The sequence below is a fragment of the Oculina patagonica genome, chromosome 7, assembly GCF_052425735.1.
Source record: "Oculina patagonica isolate OP01 chromosome 7, crgOcupat, whole genome shotgun sequence".
Classification (NCBI taxonomy): Eukaryota; Metazoa; Cnidaria; class Anthozoa; order Scleractinia; family Oculinidae; genus Oculina; species Oculina patagonica.
Genome location: NC_135764.1, coordinates 8,054,540 through 8,080,109, shown reverse-complemented (window position 1 = coordinate 8,080,109; position 25,570 = coordinate 8,054,540). Strand labels below are relative to the sequence as shown.

The window sequence follows — 25,570 nt, the reverse complement described above, 5'->3', positions numbered from 1 at the left end:
AGCGTAAAATACCAAACTTGGAAGGTAACAGACGAGAGACGCACCTATCACAATAAAAAGAGTCCTGGAAAGTTTTGCATTCTGTTCTGGGCCATTTTGTCTGTTATGAGCCGAGCCGATGGCGGGAACTCTGCAGTAAAGTCTTCTTCGGATTGCCAGGTAAGACACGCAGATCACGATTAAACATAAAATGACCACAGCACAGGCTGTAACTACCCAGTGTGAATAGTCCAAGACGCCAAGAACAGCAAGCGAAGATAATATACCTGTAGATATATAGTGAAAATATTGCCAACAATAATGATCAAGGACTCAAATACAGCAGCAAAAAGAATTACAATAGAAGCTGTATTGGAAATCATCTGTCACGTTACTCAGCCGTTCCTTTGAACTGGCCTTGCACTAATTCGCAGATTCTGTTCTTTCGCTGTGATTCAGAATCGGGTTTGCCTACAAAGTGGCAAGGATTGCTATTGAAGGCATAATCAGTTGTGACCGACCGCTCATCCCACTGTATTTGCGGATGTATTGTTTTAGCGCGGCTGCTGTTTTTAATACAACAGGATGACAAAATTGCAATCTATCAGTACGCCATTAGTAAGACAATTACCGGACTGTCCTCCGTCCGCCATTTTGCTTTAAAAAGTCACACTACTTTTCCGTTATTTCCCAAAGTGTCTTATAACTTGATTTGACTTGTAGTTAACTCTGTATTGTTTTGACTGCCTTCGGAACTTTATCTGCTTAATCGTTTCTCGGAACATGGAAATTCTAAAACTGTAAATGATTGGATTGACAATAGAATTCGCCAAACGAAACAAGTCAAAAACATAAAGTACTATTAAAGAAGTACATTCAGAACAAAGATAATAAACACAGTAAAGTATCATACTTGGAAGCCAAAAGACAAGAGATGCAGCGATCACAATAAATAAAGTTCTTGAGAGTTTTACATTCTGTTCTTGTCCATTTTGTCTGTTATGAGCCGCATCGATGGCGGGTGCTCTGTGGCTAAGACTTGAACGGATTGCCAGGTAAGACACGCAGATCACGATTAAACATAATATGACCAAGGCACAGGATGCAACTGTCAACTGTACGTTATCCAAGACGCCATAAACAGAAAGCAAAGACCATATGCCTGTAGATGTAGCAGCCAGCCACACGGATATCACACTGTATATGTAGCCTTTGGTGCTTGCTACTCGATGGCGGAGCGGCCTAATTAAAGCATATGCACGTTCGAGAGAAATGAGTACGAGAAAAAGTACTGATGCAAAAGAAAACATTGATTGAAATGTGATGGCGATATGCCTATTATCATCGCTGTTAAATGTTCGTTCGTCAAGCTGCCGTGGAAGTCTGTATGTTCCAATTAATATCGGTTCTGTCAATCCGACAAGTAAATCCGAGACAGCCAAGTTTATGAGCAACAGAGAAGTCCGCTTTAGTCTGTTGCGGTGCTTCCAAAACACGAATATGGTGAAGATGTTGCCAACAATAATGATCAAGGACTCAAATATAGCAGCACAAGTAATTACAATTAAAGCTGTATTGGACGCCATATGTTACGTTACTTAGCTGTTCCTTTGAACTGGGCTGGCACTAATCCGTAGGTTCTGTTCTTTCGCAGTGAGAGTCGACTTGGGCAAGACTGAAGCGCCAAGGATTGCTATTGTGGCCACAATCGTTCAGTTGTTATCGACCGCTCGGCCCACTGTATTTGCATATGACTTTTTTTTAGAGCGGCTGCTGTTTTTAATACAACAGGATGACAAAATTGTAATCTACAGTTTCCAATAGCATTTGAGTCTCAAGTTTTTAATTAACATCTGATTGAACATCATTTGTCTACTGCACCATTAATTAAATTATTTTCCACGCAGCTATTGCAATTGTCATTTAAATCACTTCACAATAACAATGGACATGAACAAACTCAAAACGCAAAAATAATTCAATTTTTTTTTTCACTTTTTGTGCCGTTTTTTCGACGTTTTTGCTTGTTTACAAGCTAAAAACGTAGAATAGGGGTTAGTGGACAAAATTTGGAACCACATATTTGTAAACTCTCAAGGGACTTTTTTAATTTATCAAGGGACTGTTTTAATTTCTCAAGGGATTACTTTCCGCTGTGGGTGATCACTTGCGATCTCGTGAAAAAAACGTGACTTGTCACATTTACAAACGTTATATAACAACTTTAAAAGTGACATGTCAGCTTTCTTATCTCAACGCACGTGTGTCTGAAAGGCGATCTATAAAAAGCGTCGCACAAACAATGGATTGCGTAACTAAAAAACGAATAAATAATCACTAGCACTTACATCGTTTAAAAATTACAAACGTCAAAAATAAACCATACCAAAAAACTCGCTCTTTTCAAAGATATTTTTTGAAGTTAAAACAAATGCAAGAGATGGGGCTTCTTTTAGCTTAGGAGCGGTTAAAAATTAGGCCAAATTTGGTCGCTACATGTAAGCGCAACTCTATTTCGTCATCAGCCTAGGTCGTTAGAAACGTGACCTCGCGTTGACAGGGAATAACAGCAATGTTGCATGAATCGGCTTTACAACATGCGATCGTATCTAAACTTTAATATGAGCTGAATAAAATTATTATTATTATTATTATTATTATTATTATTATTATTATTATTATTATTATTATTATTATTATTATTCGAGTGGAATTTCAGTCAAAGACAGCAAAATTCTTTCGTATTTCATCTTCAAATATAATTCGAAAGCATTCACTGTATATATGGCTTTTGTTTAATCCTGAGTCTTGATATCCGACCCTCGCAGAGCCTAGACAAAATGCAGCTTGAGTGTAACGATTTGTTTACGCCCCAATTATATGCGCAATGTTTTCTCCGACAGTAGTCGGAAATATCCGTATTTTTTGCTAATTTCGCTGCCGTAATCGACTGCCTCGAAAGGTCCTTGCAATTTTAAAGTATAGAATTGTCAGATCTCGGTAAAATTTGCACTGTTTATTAGTGTAATGTTAAGGAATATGTGTATAAATACCCGGCGCGGACGAGCCATTTTTGACAAAATTATATGGCTGCATTTCCTCCGCGAAGATAGGAAATTGTTAAACTAAACTACAAAGAAACTGTAATGATAAGTTCGAAGAACAATGCACAAGATAAATCTTCGACTCATACTTCATGCAAAAACGTCGACATCTCGAAGAGACTTTGATTAATAAGATGTGATTGTCATCTGTGAGCCTCTTTTTCAATATTTACGCTTTTCGAATTTTATTAATAACTACACACACCACTCTAGTTGACCTGGTGAAACAGAACAAAATTTGTCTCGTTTTATGTTCTGTTTGGTTTGTTTTGTCTTGTTTTCCTCTTATTGACATTCAGACCTCCTTGGCCGTGGAAGCTTCTAAAAAATTCCCTTTTCGGTTTTGTTTAGCTCCTGGGGTGTGAATCCGTGGTACTTTTTTCATACTTGTCCCGGCTACTTATACGGAGGAAATGTTAATGATACATTCACGTCCTCTCTTACACGGGCTTATTTTTAGGGGAACTTTCCGTGGTTCATCCGGAGAAGTATGTTGTGTCATCTTCCGTTTTCTCGTTTGAGAAATGTTTTGTGGGATTGTCGTCTTGCCTGGAAGAGGTTTTTAATGGAATTTCTGGCTATCAGCAAGGATCCGTCTGGTCTGTTACCAAGGGGAGTGACGGTCTAAGTCGCTACCATTGGCTGTTGCGTGACAGTAGCCAAGTTTATAAACAGAAAATAACTTCGCTTCAGTCTTTTATTGTGATTTATGCCACAAAACCAACATGGTAAAAATGTTGCCAATAAAAATAGCCAAGGATACCGCAATATGAATGCAGCCAATTTTTAAAAAGCGGCTGTATTAGACATGTTAGTGTGGCTGTCGATGTTTCTTTGAACTGGCAAATATGGTTCATCTGTCAATGTTCCTGCTCTATTGGAATTAGTTGAATTAACCCGGGTTCTCAACTGTCAAGGATTCCTATCATAATCACAGTTATCTTAGCCTGCAAACCCAGATGCATCAAGCGACAGCCGGAAATGCGTCTTGGTTTGCAGGCTACAGTTAACACTAGTGACACCCCTAACTCAGGCCACAGACGTATTTGTTAGAAGTGATATTTATATTTATTTTTTACAACGCAATCAAATAACAAATTCAAATGAAATAATCCAACATACAATAGTATTTCAATCCCAGCAATTAATTAAATCCGTCATTTGACATGTGCCTACTGTGAGAGAAGCGAAATAAAATTACTTGACTTCATCCAGCAATCACTCATTGATTGCCTTTTCAAATATTTAAACTAAGTAAGATATTTAAATTTACTACGAACTTAATTTTAGAACGCAATGAATAACAAATAGTTGGTTTTATTACTATGTGCATAGTTTTTTATTAAGTGTCATCTACTTCAAAATTGGGGATCTTCCGCCCCCGTCAGGTGAAGTGTTATATACAATGCACGGTAAAACATTCTTAGTTTCGCTAAAACCGATCAACTTTCCTGACGGTTCAGTACATTCTTGCCAATGCAAATTCGTAATCTCAAGCTCCTCCATATCAAGCACAGCATGCCTTATTTTATACTCATTGTTTTACGATTGAGCAAACTATTAAAAGCGATCTACAGTCAGCTCTCTCTTAACGGACACCTGGTGTTGTTCTCACCCCTACCCCTTCACTGTAACTTTACTCCCTGTAAGACAGACACCTCTTGAAAACGGACAGTTGGAGACGGTCCCGACGAAGTCCATTTTAGAGAGAGTTGATTGTATTTCATGTCTTGCAAGCATGACAGGAACTAGGGATAGGATTACATTATCAAAGGCTAAATTCAAGAATTTATAGTCATTTGTTTACAATAAATCTGTTCATCCATGCTTCTATTTAGATTGAAACTTTTGTTTGCTAGAATTAAAAACGTTTCTTGACCTCCATGAAGACGTTTTTTCATTTAAACGAGCCTTTTTCATTTTACAGTTAAATTTAAATTTGTTCATATTCGGAATATTGCGGAAGTTTGAAAATCATATTTTTCAATGCACCCCCTAAAACGCGACCAAGTTTAGACGCCTGACGAGTCATTTTGTGCAAGCAAGCGCGATTAAAATATACTATATCAATTGCAGTGAGTTTTCAATATGGTGTGAACAGGGTCACCACTAAAGTCGACCAAATGACAAATTTACAGTGCGGCTACGGTAACCGGGGTCACCCAGACAAAGTTAACCAATCACAAAGCAGAACGGAAACAATAAATTTCAACATTTTATCCTTCAGCCAATGAAATGTCGAGTACAGAACAAAGAAATTTCAACTTTTTCGTTCGCCACGAAAACACATCAATGCTAAATATTTTGGTTGTATGGCGCTGTATTTTCAATTAACTTCGATTGCATCCCTTTTGAGCTTGAGTAGCTGTGACAGCACAAGTTGGAAAGTAAATATCAGCGACATTAATGAAAGAGGAGTTCGAAACTGTGTCAAAGCAGGGAAAGCAATGGCCGTGCCATATGTCTCCAGCATAAAAAATACATAAATACAGTAAAATTTCATTTTGTTCACTCGTGAAGCTATTTACTTTATATGTTGAATAGAGCGCTAGCTAGCGTTGACGTTTCGATTTAAAATTTGAGTTGTTTCACATGCTGTACAAATGAATCGAATGTCATTCGTCATGCAAGTTTTCAAGAATCGATTTCAATCTCTGTGAAAGCAGTGAACGCGATGGTCGTTTGTTTGGACAAACTGTGTGGCGGAATTTGATTCTCGGAAAAAAGTAAACCTTATAGCCGGCTGTTTCAGTGTTTTCTCGCAATTTTAACAATGCAGAAAACGGAACACATTCCAAACAGGAACATCGGTAACGTTTTCATTACTAACTAGCGAGTGAAACTGTTCTTTAAACTTCATCCATCTTTCGACGTGCTAAAGAGCAAGACGGATCGAAATCCGCCAATCACAGCCCACTAGCATGACCTTCTGAACTTGTGGGTCATTTGCATGTAACCAACAACAGTGGTCGGGACTTTAATCGGAAACATCGAAGCTTCTCTGCCGTACAAATGAGCGACCAATTTTAAACTGGAGCGGGACGGCTGTACACAGGATAAAACTGTTTCAAAAGCAAAGTTGAGGTGCCCGAGAGAGCCAACCGGCGGCTAAGTTTGAAAATTTCAAATACGCCATGACACTCCTCATCATCCAAGAACAACAACTCGAGACGCTTGTGAAGGAATTTATTACGAAAAGAAATAAATTCAGATAAAAATAAATAAAATAACAAAGTATGTTAGTGTTGAAAACATCACCGATTTTCCTGTTCGGAATTTGTCATGTGTCTTGCACTGTTTATACAATTGCAAGAAAAACTGAAACAGCCAGCAATTAAGTTTTATTTTTCCCGAGAATACAATTCTAACAAACGTCCGTCGCGTTCACTGCTTTAACAAATCGATTCATGAAAACTTGCATGACGAATGACATTCATTTGTACAGCATGTGAAACTACTCAAATTTTAAATCGAAACGTCAACGCTAGCTAACGCTCTATTCAACATATAAAGTAAATAGCTTCACGAGTGAACAAAATGAAATTTTACTGTTTTTAATTTTATTTAACTGACATTTTATTGTGTGAAGTGAAAAAAAAAAATGTTGTCATCGTCGCTTTCTCTGTTATGCACATTAGAATGTCTTCCTTTGCTGGCCTTACGCACATTTATTTTCCAAATGGTACTACCAAAACTCCGGTTTATGACGTAGAGGAAATTGTTTGAAATTGTCACGAGCGAACTCCGCCACGCACTTTTACTGCTGGAGACATATGGCACGGCCGTTGCATTCCCTGCTTTGACACAGTTTCGAACTCCTCTTTCATTAAAGTCGCTGATATTTACTTTCCAACTTGTGCTGTCACAGCTACTCAAGCTCAAAAGGGATGCAATCGAAGTTAATTGAAAATCCAGCGCCATACAGCCAAAATTTAGCATTGATGTGTTTTCGTGGCGAACAAAGAAGTTGAAATTTCTTTGTTCTGTACTTGACATTTCATTGGCTGAAGGAAAAAATGTTGAAATTTATTGTTTCCGTTCTGCTTTGTGATTGGTTAACTTTGTCTGGGTGACCCCGGTTACAGTAGCCGCACTGTAAAAATATTCATTGCAAAGAACAGCTTGGAAATATAAAACAAAATTGCTTGATTTATGAACTGACAGTTAAAAAACATTAGAAAATAGCACAAAGAAAATACGTGCGCCGATTGGTTAAAAATTGTGTTTCTATAACTCGATGGAGACACAGACAGTTGTCGTAGACACGGCAATCAATATTCACGGCGCTGAAATAAGCAATGCAAAAATAACAACTAAGAATTGTGTCAAATTTTAATATTACAGCTGACAAAAACCAGGTTAGGCCATCCCAATAAAATGTTTCGTTTCCCATCGCCCGACCGACCCATTTTTTTCGAAAAGTTAAAAAAAAAAATCCAGATTCACTAGTTAAAGAAGCAAGTACTTCAATTTACAAGCACACGATCTTGTTTTATTAACAACGATTGGTATATGATGTCTTTGTCTTTAATAAACATCGATACTAGACATTTGGTAAGGAATAACGAACGAAAAGACCACGTTTTCGAGTTGACTTTGTAATCAGGCTTAGCAGCCCGGCCTTCTCTGGAACCTAAGTGTTTTCTTTCTTTTTTTTTTTTTTTTGCCCGACCGACCGACCCATCATCACAAAAGACGGGGCGATGGGAAACGAAACATTTTATTGGGATGGCCTTAACACTAAACAAATATTTGCACACTTGAAAAAAAGCGAGTAAGATGTTTACAGAGCCCGCTTCACATTCAAAAATAGTCTGTGAAAGGAATTATCGAAGCGGCTGACCTTTCAAAGAAGTATATGAATTCAATTGGCGCAACTTCACTCCATTCTAGGCTTTGCAGCACTTCAGAACTATTCACAGCTCCTTAACAGGACAAGATATTCGTCCAAAATGCCGAGTCAAACTTCTTTTGACAGAAAAATAATGCACTTTCACCTCCAAGGTTCGAGTCGCTCGATTGGCAGCGTCAGTCGTCAAACCATTCGGTTACGTCGATAAAGCGAAATAAAACCACAATTCTTGTCAAATTCTTGACTCCTTCCAGTGCTTGACTTTAGTTAAACCATCGGCTTAGTTATTTCTCATAATTACATTAACTTTGCGGCCTGTTTTCTTTGTTTGTTTGGCCAAAAAACGGTGAATCTTAGCCTTGAAGCGAATGTTGAACAGTTGATTTATTTCTGTTCATTGACTCCCTTACTATGATTAGTTGATTATGTTCATGACGTAAAACCGCGAGGTGAAGAGAATCTACGTTTTGATGTTAAAGAAAGCGCTAAATATTACTTTGATGTGCGTTATTTTCTTTGTGCTGTTTTCTAAAAGAAATAGAAAACATGTTTTCTGTGTTTCTATCGAGTTATAGAAACACTCGTGAAAGTTTGGGAGAACTCGAAAAAGCTGTGGAAACAACACTCGTCTATCGACTCGTGTTCCCACAGCATTTCTTGTTCTCCCAAACGTCCACTCGTGTTTCTATAACTCGATAGAAACACGGAACATGTTTTCTATTTCTTAAGTACTTGTCAGACAATGCACGCGAACTTAAAACAAACGTCAAGTTTATAAAATCAAAGTATTTACAGTTGAACGCGTACAATACATATCTGAGGTAATTTCTTGATTCACGTCTGACCGTAACCAAATCCACCATTGGTCGTGTCTTTCTTCCTAATAAAAGAAGATAAACAGAATGCAGTGACAAAGGTTGGATAACGGGTGCATAGAAGTTAAGGCCCCTTTTTTGCCTATTTAGCAAAGGTAGCCAATTGTATCTTAGGCAGTGATACCCTTACGTCACCCAAGCCAGAGAGCATACAAATACTTCTTAACCCTTAATATGCTGAAATTATTCCAAAAACGCGTTTTTTTAACCGTTAATCGATTTTCTTGGCTCGACGGTCCAAAAGGTCTTTCATTTTGCTAAAAATGCACTTTCTGAAAATGCAGGGAGATTTTGATGAAATTGCCATGTAAAATGTACAATATTTTACTTTGGCGCATGCGCATAAGCCAAAATTTGGATTTTTTTTTTTGGCTGAATCGTTCCAGGTTTTTTCCTTGCTCCTTTCCTTTTCGTTTTTCTCTGCTTTCTTTTTCGCTCTATCTTTTACTCTGTGCACCCCTTCTACTGGCCTGAAAAGTTTTGATCTGAATCAATGGAAAACCCTGGAAAGGAGATCATGATCAAGTACGGGTATTTTGGCCTGTTTTAGCACCAATAAATTTTATACCAAAAACTGATCGATTAGCTCTGTCGGAATGCAGTCAATATTAAAGATGGACAGTCCTGTGGAAAGATCTATCCAAGCTCTATAAGATGCAAATCACAAAAATCTGCTGACGTGTAAGTTAAGGAAAGCAATCGGAAAGCAATAACAGTAAATACCTAATCAAATTTAGGTAGTCGGGTCACCAACATGCACATCTGATCTTCTTAAAAAATAATTTTAAACAGAATTTTAAACAGAGTAGAGTCGAATAGAATAGAATAGAATGTGCCCTTGTCTATTGCGTGGAACTGACTCGGTGCCATAAAATATCTGCTGGGAAACTACAATTGTGGGAAGTAACTGTTTCGTGCACATTTGTCTTGTGGTGATTTTCCTTCCCGTCTCCACTTATCCACTCTGGTTGGGTCTGAATGTGAACGCTACTATTTCAGACCCTTACAAAGAACATGATATTTGGAAGGTGTGAGGGGTGGATTTACTTATCAGGCCGGTATTTTAGGCGCTTGATTTCTGCAAAGGGCATATGACGTACGCCAGCTAAGTTCTGTCCAAAGCTTTTACATAGCACGAGACTGCCATAATTGTGTTCTAACGAAAATGTACTTGGTTTCAATTTTGACTATTATCTCGTACACTATAAATGTTTCCTTCTCTAATTTAAACTTACTTCAATTTTCCAAAGTCCAACGTCACGTTATCTCCAATCAGCATAAATGGCGCCCAGTCGCAAACTTTGGAATATCCGTTTCCTCTCATCCATTTCATTGCCTCGTGAAGAGATTCACTGGCACTTTCTCCATTAGAAAGATGCTTGTAGAAACGATTCATGAACTGCTCTGTTGCTCCGTCCCCTAAGGCCCACAGTGCCACCAACACTGAGCGTGCACCGGAACCTAAGAATGCTCGAGCGATTCCAACAACTCCTTCGGCTTTGATTTGTCCTCGTGCACTGTGACAACAGCTAAGTACTACCAGTTTAGCTCGCAGTTGAACTTGAGAAATGTCAGACATTGTCAATAGGTAGTCTTCTTCTTGTGGAGTCTGATGAGTCGCATGTAAAGGGGATAGGGCAATTTCTCCTCTTTCGGCGTTACCATGGGCAGCAAAATGTATCAGACTCACTGAATGTATCCTTTGAAGTACCGCTTGTTTAGTGGCCTGCTCCCCCAACAAAGGCTGAAGGCCTAGCAGTCGTCCAATCATTTCTGCTTCCTCTCTGGCACAAGGCAATGGTTTGAAGTTTTCGAGACATCCCTTGTAAAACACCCGACCGACTTTTGGATCTCCCACTATCAGTGCACCAGTCTGACTGTGATAACCTGCTGGACTGTTATGAATTAACTTCATAGTCGTCAAAGAAGGAACGATACGGATTCTAAAAGTCTCTGTTATATACTTCCCATTCTCGTCACTTAATGCTGCAAATGGAACATGGTACAACGAGCGGTCAGGAACAATGATGATTTCAGGCTCGTCAAGTAAGTCAACCACGGGAGCGATAATCATTTTGTACAGCAATGGAAGACTTGGTTCGGGATCCTGGCTTTCATCATCATCATCCTCTACAAGACGCAAAGCTACAGGGTTTTCATCTTGCGATTGTTTCAAATTGTGCCAGATGCCATTCAGTGATCGATCTTCGCACTCATCTTCTGATAAAATAGGAGAACTGCGGACGCTTTTAGCAAAAAAGTTATTTAAATTGTCAATTGATCCGGCGAAAACAAAGTCTTTATTTACTTTTATTTTCCGGAAATTAATTATTCCCTTTGAATCGAGAATCCACAAAAATAAAAAGTTGAAACAATAAGAGATCCATAGACAGGTGCAGTTGCTTTCTTTCTTCATAATATTTTCAGTGCCAGCCCATAATGGCATATTTGCTGAGGAGTGCTTTTCAGCAGAGTATTGGGCTGCCATCAGGTCTGCAAGGGCTCTAGCCCGTCCTAGCTCTGCAAAATACAAAGCAAATTTAGCATTTTCTACAACTACACAACCAAAAAAGATCAGAATTTGGTAGGGATAAATGTGCTTATCGAAAGAAGATATCTTTAACTGATCATTGCCCACGCGAAAATCTCGGAAACGTTCAAATTTCTTAATACATTGAAAGGAATAGTCAAATGATTCCTGAAGTTTATTTTGACCGAATTTTACCGCAGCCAGACCGAAATAGCAGTCATATTCGTGTTCACAGGACTTTACACCTTTGCTTAGTGCCTTGCATAGGAATTCCTCGGCCCTGTCAAATTCACGGAGAGCCACAAACACAGTTCCCATGTGTATCAGGTCTGCTGCTTTCTCTTGTCCGTCCCCAATTTCCTTTTCGATCTTTAGTGCCTTCTCAAGACATTCTTTAGCCTGGTAGTATTCACCAACAGAGAAATACTCAACTCCAAGCTCTCCAAAGAATGATGCTTCCCACTCTCTGTTTCCAGTTTCCATTATGGTCGTAACTGCTTTCTCGTGGTTTTCCTTTGTCTTTTCATATTCACCGAGAGTATGAAACGCAGTTGCTAGTTTTCCATGGCACAATGCTTTTTCTTTTCTGTCTCCAATGTTTATTCGGATGGCAAGTGCTTTCTCAAGATATTTCTTAGCCTTGTCATATTGACCAATAGATCGAAACAGAGTTCCTAGGTTTTCGTAAGATGACGCTTCCCCCCGTCTATCCCCAATTTCTTTTCTTATCATAAGTGCTTTCTCTTGATATTCTTTAGCCTTGTCAAGCTCTCCGAGACAATGAAATTCATTTCCAAGGATCCAATAATTTATTGCTTCTCCTTTTCTGTCACCAACAGCTTTATAGATTGGAAGTGCTTTCTCGTAATATTCCTTTGCTTTACCATATTCACCAAGAGAATGAAACACATTTCCTAGGTTTACGTAATCGTTTGCTTCTCCTTCTCGGTTACCCTCTTCTTTGTCGATCGCAAGTGCTTTCTTGTGATATTTTCTAGCCTTTGTATAGTCACCGAGAGAATGAAACACAGATCCTAGTTTTCCGTAATCATTTGCTGCTTCTTTTCTATCATCAATGCCTTTTCTTAGCATAAGAGCTTTCTCGAGATATTCTTTAGCCCCACCATAATCACCGAGAGATTGAAGCACAGTTCCCAGGCCTTCGTAAATGAATGCCTTATTTCTTTCACCGATGCCTTTTCTGGTCGTAAGGGCTTTCTCGTAACATTCTTTAGCCTTGTCATATTGACCAAGAGAGTATAAGACGCTTCCCAGATGTCCTAAATCTATCGCTTCCTCAATTCCGTCACTCCAGGCTTTATGGATCATGAGTGCTTTCTCGAAACAATCTTTAGCCTGGTCATATTTACCGAGAGAACGAAACACGTTTCCCAGCTTTCTGTGATCTGCTGCTTCTCCCTTTGTAGAAAAACTGATGGCTTTTCTGATTGTAAGTGCTTTCTCAAGACATTCTTTAGCTTTGACAAATTCGCCAAGAGAAAGAAACATACCTCCCAGATCTCTGTAGTCTGCTGCTTCTCCTTCTTTGTCACCAATCACCTTCCTAATCTTAACAGCTTTATCAAGGCATTCTTTAGCCTTGTGAAATTCACCGAGGGAATTAAAGAGAGCTCCTAAGCGTGAATAATCTTCTGCTTCTCCTTTTCTGTTAAAAATAGTTACGTCGATCTTAAGCGCTTTCTCGTGATATTCCATTGCCTTGTCAAATTCACCAAGAGAATGAAAGACAGATCCTAGGTTTCGGTAATCTTCTGCCTCTCCTTTTCTATAAAACGTGTTAAGGTCGATCGCGAGCGCTTTTTCGTGGTACTCTTTCGCCTTGTTAAATTCCCGGAGACAATGAAACACATTTCCTAGGATTCCGTAATCTTCTGCTTCCCCTTTTCTGTCACCAATTTCTATTCTGACCGCAATTGCTTTCTCTAAATATTTTTTAGCAGTGGTAAATTCTCCAAGATCAACGTGCAGAATTCCAAATTTTCTATAAGCGCTTGCTATGTTTTTTCTATTGCCACATTCTTCCATGATATTGATTGCTCTCTCATAAAGTTCTTTTGCCTGTGTGTGTTTGATTTGACTCTGATAAATTCCTGCCAACTCTATGGCAACACCGCCTTCTTCGTCTCGGAAACCACATTCGCGGCACATTTCAAGAACTTTTTTGCCGTATTGTATTGCATTTTTGTGATCCGCAATATCAGAGTAAGCCCAGAACATCATTGACAAGAAACAAAACGAAACAAATTTGGCTGGTTCCTTTTTTAGACCAGAATTATTTAGGAAAATCAAACATTCCTTTAACAACTCGATGGCTTTTGCGCCACGACAGGTGTTAAGAAGGAAAATGGCAACAACCATCCCAATATAGATAGGGTTTAATGCCTCATCCATGTTGTCCATGATGACACCTTCTTCTGTAAGCCTTGAAAAAAAAGAAAAAAATTAAATTAAATAGTTATTAAGTGCCGGCAGGGATTAACTCCTTCCTTTTGTGGGAGGCGCGGTGGCCTAATGGTTAGCGCGCTCGCCTCCGAGTCGAACGTCCCGGGTTCGAGGCCTGGCCGGGGCGCTGCGTTGTGTTCTTGGGCAAGACACTTTACTCTCACAGTGCCTCTCTCACTTTGCTCTCACAGTGCCTCTCTCCACCCAGGTGTATAAATGGGTACCGGCGAATTTACTGCTGGGGGGTAACACTGCGATGGACTAGCATCCCATCCAGGGGGGAGTAGCAATACTCTCAGTCGCTTAATGCTACGGAAACCGGGATAAGCTCCGGCCTGTATGGGCCACTAGGCTCGAAGCAGACTTTACCTACCTACCTACCTTTTGTAATGTTAAATAGCAAAAGCACAGAGTTGGGTAGCTCACACTGGAACAATTATTGAGTCAAAATCTGCTCTGTAGCCGCAAACGCCAAAAGTTTGTCCTTTATTAATTTGCCCACTTGAATTAAACATTTTTTTAATGCAAAGACGCAAAGCCTTAACGGAAGAAGAATTTCTTTAAAGAGACTTCTCGAATTTTCTTTTCTGGTGCCGCATATTCTCTAAGATTACGTGATAATATTTCGAAGTTTTCCATGAGCTGAAGTGGACCATTTTCTTGGATATCATCTTCATTCTGGGTTCCCCTTTTTGCATTTTCTCGCAAAAAAATACCCAGGTTATTTTACATTTTTTAATTAACACATTTTTTTTGCGCGAGTCACGCAATCCGTCTCCAAGTTGAAATTTCGATTATTTAAATTCTTTTTAGTCTTTTAACATCACCTAAGCAGTGCTACAGTCAATTTAGTTAACGGCTGACAGTAAGAAGAAATGAGAAAACCTACCGTGTTCTGTTTCTAGGGCTCCTTATCAAAATGAAACCAAAACTAGTACAGTAAACATAACAGCAGCTTATCCTGCAAAACAAACACAAATGCAGATCGAGTATTAAACATAAACGATGAAACTCGACGCAGTTTTATTACTTTAACTAGAGAAGAAAGACTATGTTGCATTGTTCTAGATATGCATCCCGGTGAAATATAATCATTTTTTCACATGGTATTAAAAACATCGACTGATGATTTCGATTTGGTTCCGCTTTGGTTGTCTAAAAATTTGTTATTTTATAAAAATTTAACAGTTGAATTCAAATTTTAGCTTTCTGTTTATACAATTAGTTAAAAGATCCGCTTGTCTTCTGCATATGTTATAACTCTTCATTTCTATTTCAACACACGAAAGACTATATGTATTATTTTGTGAAGTGCTCACGATTCCTTCGATTTAATATATGCCGACTGTTCAAATCAGACATCAATACAATACGAAACAGCTGCTCGGCGCTATCGAATTTTACCACCACAGATCTTTTATCAGTGATATCGTGATCATAAAGTAAATTAACCAAACGGCCAATCTATTCTAATAGAAATTAAAGATAGAGAGCACGAGGCTTAGCTGTACTTACCAAAACGAAAATTTGAATTCGCTTCCGAAAGTGAAAGTGCTCTTGGGGCTTTCCCGACATTTCGCTAAGAAAATGAATCGATTGTTGTTACGTCATCAAGCAGGTGTCTATAAATAACGATCATCACAACATTCACCCGCGAGAATGGCTAGGGGAACGTGGGAGAATGATGGCATATAGTATTTGTACGGGTATTCGCAAAATTCGATACGTACTTCGGCGAAAAGAAGAAACCGGACGTGTCTTAAATTAACTCCCCCCTCCCCTTACAATAGGTTATTATTTATTTCTTCCGCTATCTGGAGTTCGGTCCATGCCAGCTAAGCGGCTACCAATCGAGCTGCCCACTTTTCCTTTCTTGCAAGTGCGCAACGGGACTTTCGTTATTCAAAGTCTTTTTCTTAAAAAAAAATGTATATTTTTATCAAGAGATAATTATGCGAGGTGTTTGGATAGCCGATGAAACACTGTCTAAAGCGTTTGATATATCTTTTCAATCTAAACAAAAACTGCGGAATAAACGGAGAAATAAAGTCGTGACAATCTATGCTAATTAAGACCGGAATCAAAACCTCCTTCTTTGTTTTAACTTGATGAATTCTTAATAAGTTTGAGATAAAAAGATCTCAAATTTAAGGACACTTCAACTGATAGCTTTCTTAGAAAAAAAGTCAAATATTAATAAACGATTGAAAACAAACAAGTATGGCGACTAAGCAAGCTTTTAAGCTTGCTTTAAAAAGCTGATTACAAAAGACAAACGCGAAAAATTTGCCAAGATACGCTGGCAGTGACGTAGTGCCTTTGAGGATTGTGAAATGAGCAGAGCAGGTTTTATGTGCTGGTCGACTACAAATTTTTTAGCCACTTTCGATAGTACATGTGTTATTGGCCACAAATATCAGTTTACGTCTTACACAGGCACCTGTTTGGGTATCGGTACAATATCGGCATGCTTCCAGGTCAGCGGCAGTCAGGACTCAGCAAAAGAACAGTTGATGATGTCAGCAACAACTGGGGCCAACAAATCCGCGTTTTCCTTCAGCAGCCAGGATGGTATCATGTCCGTTCCTGAAGCCTTGACTGAGTTTAGTGTGGAGAGCTTTTTGAGATTTTTTTTGTTACAGCCGAATCCCAATTTCTCTATCCTTCGGTTTCTCGACGAAACTCCCTATTTCTCGAACCAATTTTCCTTTTTCTTGGATACTACTTCTCAGTAATTTTACCTGCGATTTTTTAAAGCAATTTTCGTTTCACTTAAAGTTTCGAGAAATCGAGATTCTACTGCGTGCAATAAACCTCCAGGGGAAACGAAAATTGCTGTGTGAAATCGGGGGTAGATAGAATTACAGAGAAGTACTTAGGGACTGTGCAATAACTATCCGGAGGGGGGCCCAAAAAAGGTCTTCGCAAAGAAAAAATATTACACGATACCCCCTCTCAACAAAGGCAGATTAGCTCTGACCCCCCTTTAAATCTCCCAAAAATTATAACGAAATCCCCCCCCCCCCCCCGCCCCCCCCAAAAAACACCTACAAATACAGTAAATAGAATGGAATCCTTTACTCGCTTTGCACTGAAACGGATTCGACATCAGTGTCTGGGACAAAAAGTACCTCGTAACTGTGTTCGATAAAGTTGCCCATTTCTGAAGAGTCTGATTCTGAAACATTTTCTAAGTCACTAGATTGTAGCTCAGAATCACTAGTTGTGTCATTGTCTTCGGGTTCCAGTATTTTCTGAGCAGTCCGAACGTAACGTAGAACACGAACTACTAGCGTTGCTTTCCCTCCACTGACATGTAAATTGTGTTGCTTCAAGTACAATCTTAACTTGTGTGCCGTCAGCGAGCTGACATGGTCCTCATTGTTCCAGTCAATGTTTGGCAGAGTGTTTCTTTTAGAGGCTTTCTTTTGTGCCTTCATAGCGAGAAATTCCTGATGTTCTACAAAGCCTTTAAAGAAATTCTCGTCAACGATTAATTCCTGGCACACCTTTTGGAGTTCGTTACCGTTTGAAGTTAGTTTTAAAAAGTTAGCTCTTAGTTTAGCTTTAAAAAGTTAGTTTTTAATTTAGTTTTTTAAAAGTTCTTCTACGCCACGGACTAAAGCATCCGTTGTGACTTCATTAGATACCTGAAATACATGAAATAGCTTTGGTATTTGAATCTTAAAGGCAGTTTTTTTTAGTTGCTCCCCCCCCCCCCCCCTACTTTCCCAGAAATTTACATGTTACCCCCTCTCTAGAGCTATGAGATTACATTGTGCTCCCCCTCTCGTTTTACTGCTATCCCCCCCCCCCTCCTTATAATTATTGCACAGTCCCTTATCCAAGGGAAAGAAATATTGGCTAGTTTGCTTTTGTTCGTTTGTAAACAGACACTATAAATTATGGCACGGATGAAAAAAATACTCTTCCTATTAGTCTCAATAGATTTTTGGGTCTTGATTTTTGCCCCTATTTGATCATCCCCGTCACCTGAAATCCCGAGTACCCCCCTGGGAACCTGACAACAGGTGATGGACTGGACTCTATCCCGTCCAAGGTAAGTAACAACACGCAAGTCACTTCATGCTACAGAAACCGCCGGAAAAGATTAACCAATGGAATCCTTCAATTCACTGGAGTGTAACAGAGTTCATTTTGCATACATATTAAGCCAAAACGAAAGTTTTCTTCAAACAGCAAAATCGAGTTTGCAACGCAATAATAAATTTTTATTGAAAATCAAGAAGCTCAAACATTGAGTTATTTTGTTGTAACTAGGCGTGCAAAGAAGATAAATTGACTACAAAAACTGCCATGTAATAAGTTTTTTTAATGACAAAAAATGCAAGGTGCAAAAACAAAATTCTTTTTTAACGGCTGCTTAATTATTTTAACATTAGTTTAATCAGCTGTACATATTTTTAGTTTGATTTGCGTTATACTGCTTTATAAAGCGTTTTCTTTAATTTGGCCTTCAAACGTTGCACCCATTTCCCTTTGCACTCCACGCTAGAAGCTTTGAGGATATTAGAAGTCGCATGACCAATCGCACTTCACACCTGAGCCAGGAGGCCAGGTGGGATAGCAGATACATCGGCAGCTTGAACACCATGAAGGACATGCTCCAAAACAACCACTACCTCCTGGTGTAGAATAAAAATAAACAGTTAGAATGAACGGCCTGGAGATTTTGTACAGTCCACAAATGATATTTGATATAAATGATTTTTGGTATATTAAAGGAAACAATGTAAAATCATGATTTTAATAAAGTTTTATAATTTCGCAATTCCACGAAAACCGCGAAAATTTAGCCTTCTTGGTCTGAAAGGACATATAGCTGAGTAATTTATGTTTACCGAGCTACAATTAGCCGTTACTGGCCCTCTGCCAAACGATTGCATCAATATAATAGCCACCAAGATATCCACAATTAAAGCAAGCCATATAAAATTATGATACCTTCACTTTGTGCAACAAACATTGCTATGGCAACAGCAACCAGCAGCAAAATCACCAGACGATTCATCATAAACAGCTGCGGCGACATAACAATAAATAAATGTTAGCATCGTTGTTGTTAATGTTATTTGCAATGTCATGTTATAAAATTAGTATAAAAGTGGTACCGGTAAATAAATCTGATGTTAAATTTCTGGTGGTATATTTATGTTTTAAACTGACAATAGTCCATTTTACAGTTGCCTTCCAAGTAACCTGGCCTTGGAATGGTAGCGAGGCTGGAGGTGACCTTGCATTGATACAAACTTCCCTGCTTTATTATGTAAATGCAAACTAGTGAGCATCAGAACAACATGATTTACACAACAAAAGCAGTGAGGTCTGTATCAAAACAAGGTCACCTCCAGCCTCACTTCCATTCAAAGGCCAGGTCACTGAGCAGACAACTGTAAAATGGTCTATTGCTCTCCTTACAGCAGGATCAACGAATATTCTTTAGAAACATTATCCAACACACTCAAATGAGAGTGAAAAAGACCGTTCCGTTTGAAGCAAGAAATGAACTTACCGTGATCCGATCGTCGATCTTTTGTTCAAAATGAAACCAAAAGAAGTAAAGTGAAATAACACGCAAGGCGACTTATCCTGCAACACAGAGACAAATGCAGATTGACTAATAAACTTTAAAATTTAAACTAGAGAAAAAAATATTCAAATTAAAATTTTGTTTAATGTGTTACCGTATGCAAGTTGCAGACGGTATTGTTCTATACCCTCAAAATCATCGATCATCCCGCTTTTTGTTGCAGATGAAATCAATAATTCACTGTCAATTTAAGTTAACTTTCATAGACAGCCTGCCAAATGCTATGATTTCAAAAGGCAACTGTCCTTCGTTGTCTTTTAAAATTCATCATCCTTTTTGCACTCATTTTATACTTGAACGAATTGGCCAATTTAATACTTCCGCCTTTTCAAAACAGACACGAGATTCATGGCCAAATGTACTGTAGTAGCTATTTATGCGATTGCATTTGGCCATTACAGCTTTGCTCTTTCAGCTATATCGTGATCATCAGGAAACCTTGTAATTTCATTTGACTAGTAAATCGGACAAACAGTACAAAGTAAGCTGTACTTACCAGCACGAATGTTGAGTTTGCTTCGGAAAGTGAAAGTAGGTCAAAGTATTCTCGGGGCTTTTCCCGACATTCCGAGAAAATCGAAATTAACTGTACAATGCACTCTGCACGCTAACCATTTTGTTTAATAGAGTTCGCACTCGAAGGAAAAAGTAACGTTTTAATTCTGTTAAAGTTTGTTATGTGCGTCCTTTGCAGACGGTACCAGCCCGAAACGGGTCAAAATGGCCGATTGAGCCTGTTTTGCTGCAGATATGCGATAACATGTAAAACAATGAATTCACTTGATTTACGTTCTTGTTATAGACGGTTTTTAAAAGCGTTATGAATTCAAAACACTTATTTCTTTATGGTCTGTGTATATCATTCTCCATCTTTTTTTAGTTACGCGAACGGCCATAAGTTGCCTAATTTTTTTTCATTTGATAATTTGCCCGAATTGGTCAATTTCATAATTCCTCCTTTTGAAAACCGACATGAGAATCATACCCAAATGCACTATAGTAGCTACTTTTTTCTCTAGAATTTGCCATTACAGCTTTGTCTGTTCTTCATGATGATATCGTGATCATAAAATGAATCTAAACTGGTGGAAATTAAAGAAAGACAACGCAAGGTTTAGCTGTACTTACCACAACGAGAATATTGAGTTTGCTTTGGAAGTGAAAGTACAAACACTCTCGGGACTTTCCCGACATTCCGAGAAAACCGGATCGATTAACATATACTGCGTCATGCAAGGTAGAAAGAGTGGGGTCATGTGTTATGACTGCATGATTGTGTACTTCAAAATAGCTATAATTACAATCGTTCAGTCGCAATTACAACGTGACATGGCAGTATTCGCTTTCCGCTGATTCGGTATTTCCTAGAAAATGGAGGATGTAAAGGAAAGCTGGAGCAGAACGAAGCTGCATGATTACAAGTAGGCTCGATCTTCGCCGCTCTTTTCAGAATAGCTTCTCGAGGATCTTCCATGAAAGCGGCTCACTCTTTCTCTCTCGCACCATTAGAAGAGACTTTCTTGAAGACCTTTTTTTTTTTAATCTCCTGTAGAACTGTGACTTATACTTGTCACTTATTTGCGAATGCTGTAAAGGAATATTCACCCTAGTATAGGATAGGCAGTCCGTCAGGTCATTTACCTTTAAATTGGCGAAAAGCCTCGTTCCCAAACAAGAGGATCTTTCTTTTCCAGGGGCATGATTTGACTGTCTCGTACAATGGCGCTCATCCTTGGTTTGTAGCACGGTGCGCATATAAAAATAATGACGAGACTGTTACTCTAGCAAACTGGACGCTTTTCACGTTTTGGCGAGAGCCATAAATTATATTATTTTATGCATTTACTAAATAGTGATTATAACCCAGCGTTTTTTTATCGTAATTATTTTTCTTGAATGCTTCACATCAAATGACCTGGAACATTAAGGAGAAGGAAAATGATAAATGAAAGAGACTGTTAAAAGATCAGAGAAACATTTTGTTACACGTGTTTTTGTTCACTCTATTGGCTTCTTTCTGGTGCATAGCTGAAAACACCAACAACAAGCATTGAGTAGTACCCGAGCAGCTAACCAACAGAAACGCTACGATTAAGTTGTTTAACCATATATAGTGTGCGAGTGCAAATCAAACGAGTGTACAAGGCGGTAAACCTTTCACCTTAAACCTTGGCATCTTTTGCCGTTTTTTTCTTTGAACTTTCAAGAAAAACGAGATTTTACAATGGAATTGCCCGAGCTGTTAAGCTACCACTATCCTCCTCAACAGTTTACCGGATTGTGACAGAAGCGAGTGAATTCGTGGCAATGAGAAAAGCGGGGAAAAGGCTGCCGACAAAGCAGTGCCATTAAACAACAGCAGTACAATTCCAGTTTTGGTAAAAGAAAAAAGGAATGACTTTCTTCCTGCAGTTGTCTTTAGATGTTAACAAAACTTTTAAGGTTTATAGCTAGTTTACTGTATAATGTTTTGACTGCTTTCGGGGCTTCATTCGTGCTAAGGTTTCTCTGAACATGGGAATTCTAAAACAGTAAATAATAGGATTGACGAGAGAATTGGCCAAACGAAAGGTAGTTGTAGTATAAACGAAAGTTATAGGAACACATTTTGAACACAAAACGTAAACGCAATGAACAACAACGCTCGGAAGTCTACAGACAAGAGACGCAGCTATCACAATAAACAGAGTCCTGGAGAGTTTTACATTCTGTTCAGGACCATTATGTCTGTTATGAGCCGCATCGATGACAGGAACTCTGTAGTGAAGCCTTGTTCGGATTGCCAGATAAGACACACAGATGGAGACCAAACAGACAAGAACGATGAAGCAATATGTAAACATCCAAGGTACAATATACAAGATTTCGTATCCAGCTAGCAAAGCCAGTACACCTACAGATATTCCTGCTACCCACGTAAAAATCACACAGTAAATATATCCTTTGATGTTTGCTACTCGATGGCGGAGCGGCCAAATCAAAGCATATGCACGTTCCAGAGCAATGAGTACGAGGAAAAATATTGACACGAAAGAAAACGTTGTTTGAAACGCGCGTAAAATATTTTTACTGGTAGTGTTTGTTCTAAGTTCTTTAAGATGCCAAGGAATTTTTGTCAGAGTAATCACTATTGGTTCTGCGAGTCCAGCAAGAAGATCTGCAACAGCTAAGTTTACAAGAAGATAAGAAGTTCGCTTTAGTCTGTTACGGTGCTTCCAGAAGACAAATATGGTAAAAATGTTACCAACAACAACGACCAGGGATTCAACAATAGAAACACCGAGAATTACTAGAGCAGCTGTATTGGACATCACAGTTCACGTTGCTGCAGATTTTTTGGAACTGGAATTTAGCTTAAAATTACCAGTTTTCTTTTCCTTCGGAGTCGGTTCAGTTTGGTTGCATATGTCTTTGTTAGCGTGAGCTGGACATTGCTATAGAGACGAAGATAATGAGCGACAACTTTTCAGAGATTCAATTTTTAATAAACACCTTTTAAATACCCTGTTTATTCTTATCTTGGCAAGATAAAAGATTTTGAAAATAGTTTCTTTCGGTTGAGTAAATTGTTGAAAATGTTGTATGTATTGTATATTTATTGCCTGCACAAAATTACATTGTGATGATATAACTTTGCTGACTTTGTAAATTATGTATAATTCTTATTTACCTTATATTGTGAATATTCACCTATATTTCAATTATATTCCAACTTTGTTGAAATAAAAGTAAACGAAGGGACCATTTTATTATTTTCTGTCGGGAACCTTATTTTTTAACGGTCAAGCAGACTATTAAACATACCCTATTTGTCTGTTGTGTAAATAAAGAATGTACATATAACATTAATTTTTAACATACTAACTCAGACATTTATTAGTGGCATATGTTTGTATGTGTTTTTACGGAGAAAGGCAAAGTTTATTTATTTCAAACTTGAGAAAACAAAGCATCTGAGCCGTACTGGCGGACTTCATTTTATGTTTCTCCCCGGTAAGTACAATCTCTTTGTCAGACGGTTCAATTAAAATTTGCCTCCGCAAATAATGTTAGAAGAATTACTGTGTTTGTCAATTTTGTCTTCATAGGCTTACTGACAATGAATACACCTGCCATGAAACACTGAAAAGCGAACTGGGCGTGATAAAGAACGACTAAGTTTGATATAAAAACAACTAAGCACAGCCAAACAAGCTTTTCATCGTCTTTCAAAAGATTTAGGCTTACGTTACCAGCATGTCTGATACAACAGTCGTACTAGTTCGCTGTGGCCTCGTTGTTGAATCTTTGATCGTTATTATTGGCAACATTTTCACCATATTCGTCTTTTGGAAGCACCGAAACGGACTGAAGCGAACGTCATTTCTGCTTATCAACTTAGCTGTTGCGGATCTACTAAATGGCCTCACACAACTGATATCGATGGGAACATTTGCAATTCCACAGCAGATCTCAGACAACAGTGACTTTAAAAAAATAGCAATTTCGTTGCAAGCAGCATTTACGCTTGCATCACTAATTTCTCTTGTTCTTGTCTCTCTGGAACGTGCATATGCCTTGATTTGGCCGCTCCGCCATCGAGTTGCAGGAACAAAAGGTTACATTTGTGGTGTGATGTTTGTGTGGATAGCTGGAATATTTGTAGGTGGATTAACTTTACTAGATTCACACAACATCATAAATCGCTTTTATTGGGCGGTTGTACTTTCTTGCATCATAGTGGTATCTTTGATAACAATCTGCGTGTCTTATCTAGCAATCCGAACAAGACTTAACTACAGAGTTTCCGCCATGGACTTGGCTCACAACAGACAAAATGCACCGGATCAGAAAGCAAAACTCACCAGGACTATGTTTATTGTGATAGCAGTGTCTCTAATCTGTTTTCTTCCGAGTAGTGTTGGTATTCTTGTTTATTATCTGTGTTCCAAGTGTTTTGTTGAACGTTTTTATTTCGTTTTCAACATCCTTTATTTGGCCAATTCTTTGGTTAATCCAATCATTTACAGTCTTAGAATGCCCATGTTTAGAAAAACCTTGAAACGAGTGAAGTTCTGCAAGCAGTCCAAACAATATAGAGTTAACTATAAACCTTGAAGATTACATTAATCTAAGATAAAATTAACGCAACTGAAAGGAAGGCGTCAAAAATGATTCCATTCTGGAATTTTTTGGCGTAGACTGCAAATTTTCCATTTGTACATTCTATCGCAAAATATATTTTCACGCAGTTAAACTAAAACTACAATTTTATCGTTGGTACGGTCCGAAACTTGTCTTCAGTTTCTTTGCAGTCCTCAGCAATGCAGTCGGAGTTTTAAAAACCGGTTTCCAACAAATGTTTAAATGTATCGGTTATTGCATGAGCCGCTTATACGATGTTTGACTTCTGCAACCGCAGTATTAAATAGTTGAGACACTTTTCCTATCCTAAAAATTGCATTTCCTTTAATTTGGAACAACGTGCCCTCCTTGAAAACGAAAATAACCCAATAAATTCCTTTTTGAAATTTCTGCCTTTTCAAAGTTATTGCTTATGTAGGTTGAAAGAGACAACAAACTGTTTAGGAGAAAAAGGTGGTACACAAGGAGTCATCATTACGGATCGGCGCCCATTTAAACGTGTCGCCCGGGAAAAGTGGGGTACCCATGACGTTTTGCGGGCACCAAGCCTTGGAAACGAGACTGCAAAAGCTGCCGACAGTTTCGGTTTCTTTAGATCCTGAGGTGACAAATTCCCAAAAGGGAGTTGAACGCTATGCTCCTGAGTCCTTTAGAGGACAATGCTGATGGAAGTGAAGGAATTAAGCATTGTTTGGAAGTGTCGGAAAGCTCTTTTTATCGAAGTGCTTATGCAAAACCTCGTAAGTAATATTTCACGACCAGAATTCGAAGCGCCGTACACATCGTGCGAATTTTGGAAATCCAGACATCTGTCTGTTTTCAGTAACTTTCCAAGTCAAACTTGTTGTTTAAAGCTCGGATTTCTGTGAAGAAAGCAGTTTTTTATGTCAACAAGGGAAAGCGGTTCTAAACCGAATAAAATTTGCTACGCGATACGCGGGTCAAATTTTAACACGAAATTTAATGACACTTTAATGACATTCCCAATGCAAGATTAGTGTTTCAACTCTCTTTTGAAAGTGATTCTATATT

The 25,570-nt window shown here is 38.5% G+C and overlaps 3 protein-coding genes across 3 annotated transcripts in view; all 3 read right to left on the bottom strand.

The window, feature by feature from the left end:
- The window catches only part of LOC144661647 (lysophosphatidic acid receptor 3-like), a 668,415-nt gene that overhangs the window by 618,801 nt on the left and 24,044 nt on the right, over positions 1 to 25,570 (bottom strand). The gene's annotated exons all lie outside the window — the stretch shown is intronic.
- Positions 7,706 to 15,381, bottom strand: LOC144661629 (uncharacterized). Its single transcript, XM_078522434.1, has 4 exons — positions 15,319 to 15,381; positions 14,693 to 14,764; positions 10,046 to 13,783; positions 7,706 to 8,815 (listed from the first exon to the last, which is right to left on the bottom strand). Exons 3-4 carry the CDS (start codon positions 13,759 to 13,761, stop codon positions 8,770 to 8,772), a joined length of 3,762 nt encoding a protein of 1,253 aa, XP_078378560.1. The 5' UTR covers positions 13,762 to 13,783; positions 14,693 to 14,764; positions 15,319 to 15,381; the 3' UTR covers positions 7,706 to 8,769.
- The window catches only part of LOC144661677 (adenosine receptor A2a-like), a 5,982-nt gene continuing 2,276 nt past the window's right edge, over positions 21,865 to 25,570 (bottom strand). Inside the window, exon 2 of the mRNA XM_078522487.1 lies at positions 21,865 to 22,703. Within this exon, the coding sequence (XP_078378613.1) occupies positions 21,865 to 22,703 (839 nt within the window). The remainder of the gene's footprint in view (positions 22,704 to 25,570) is intronic.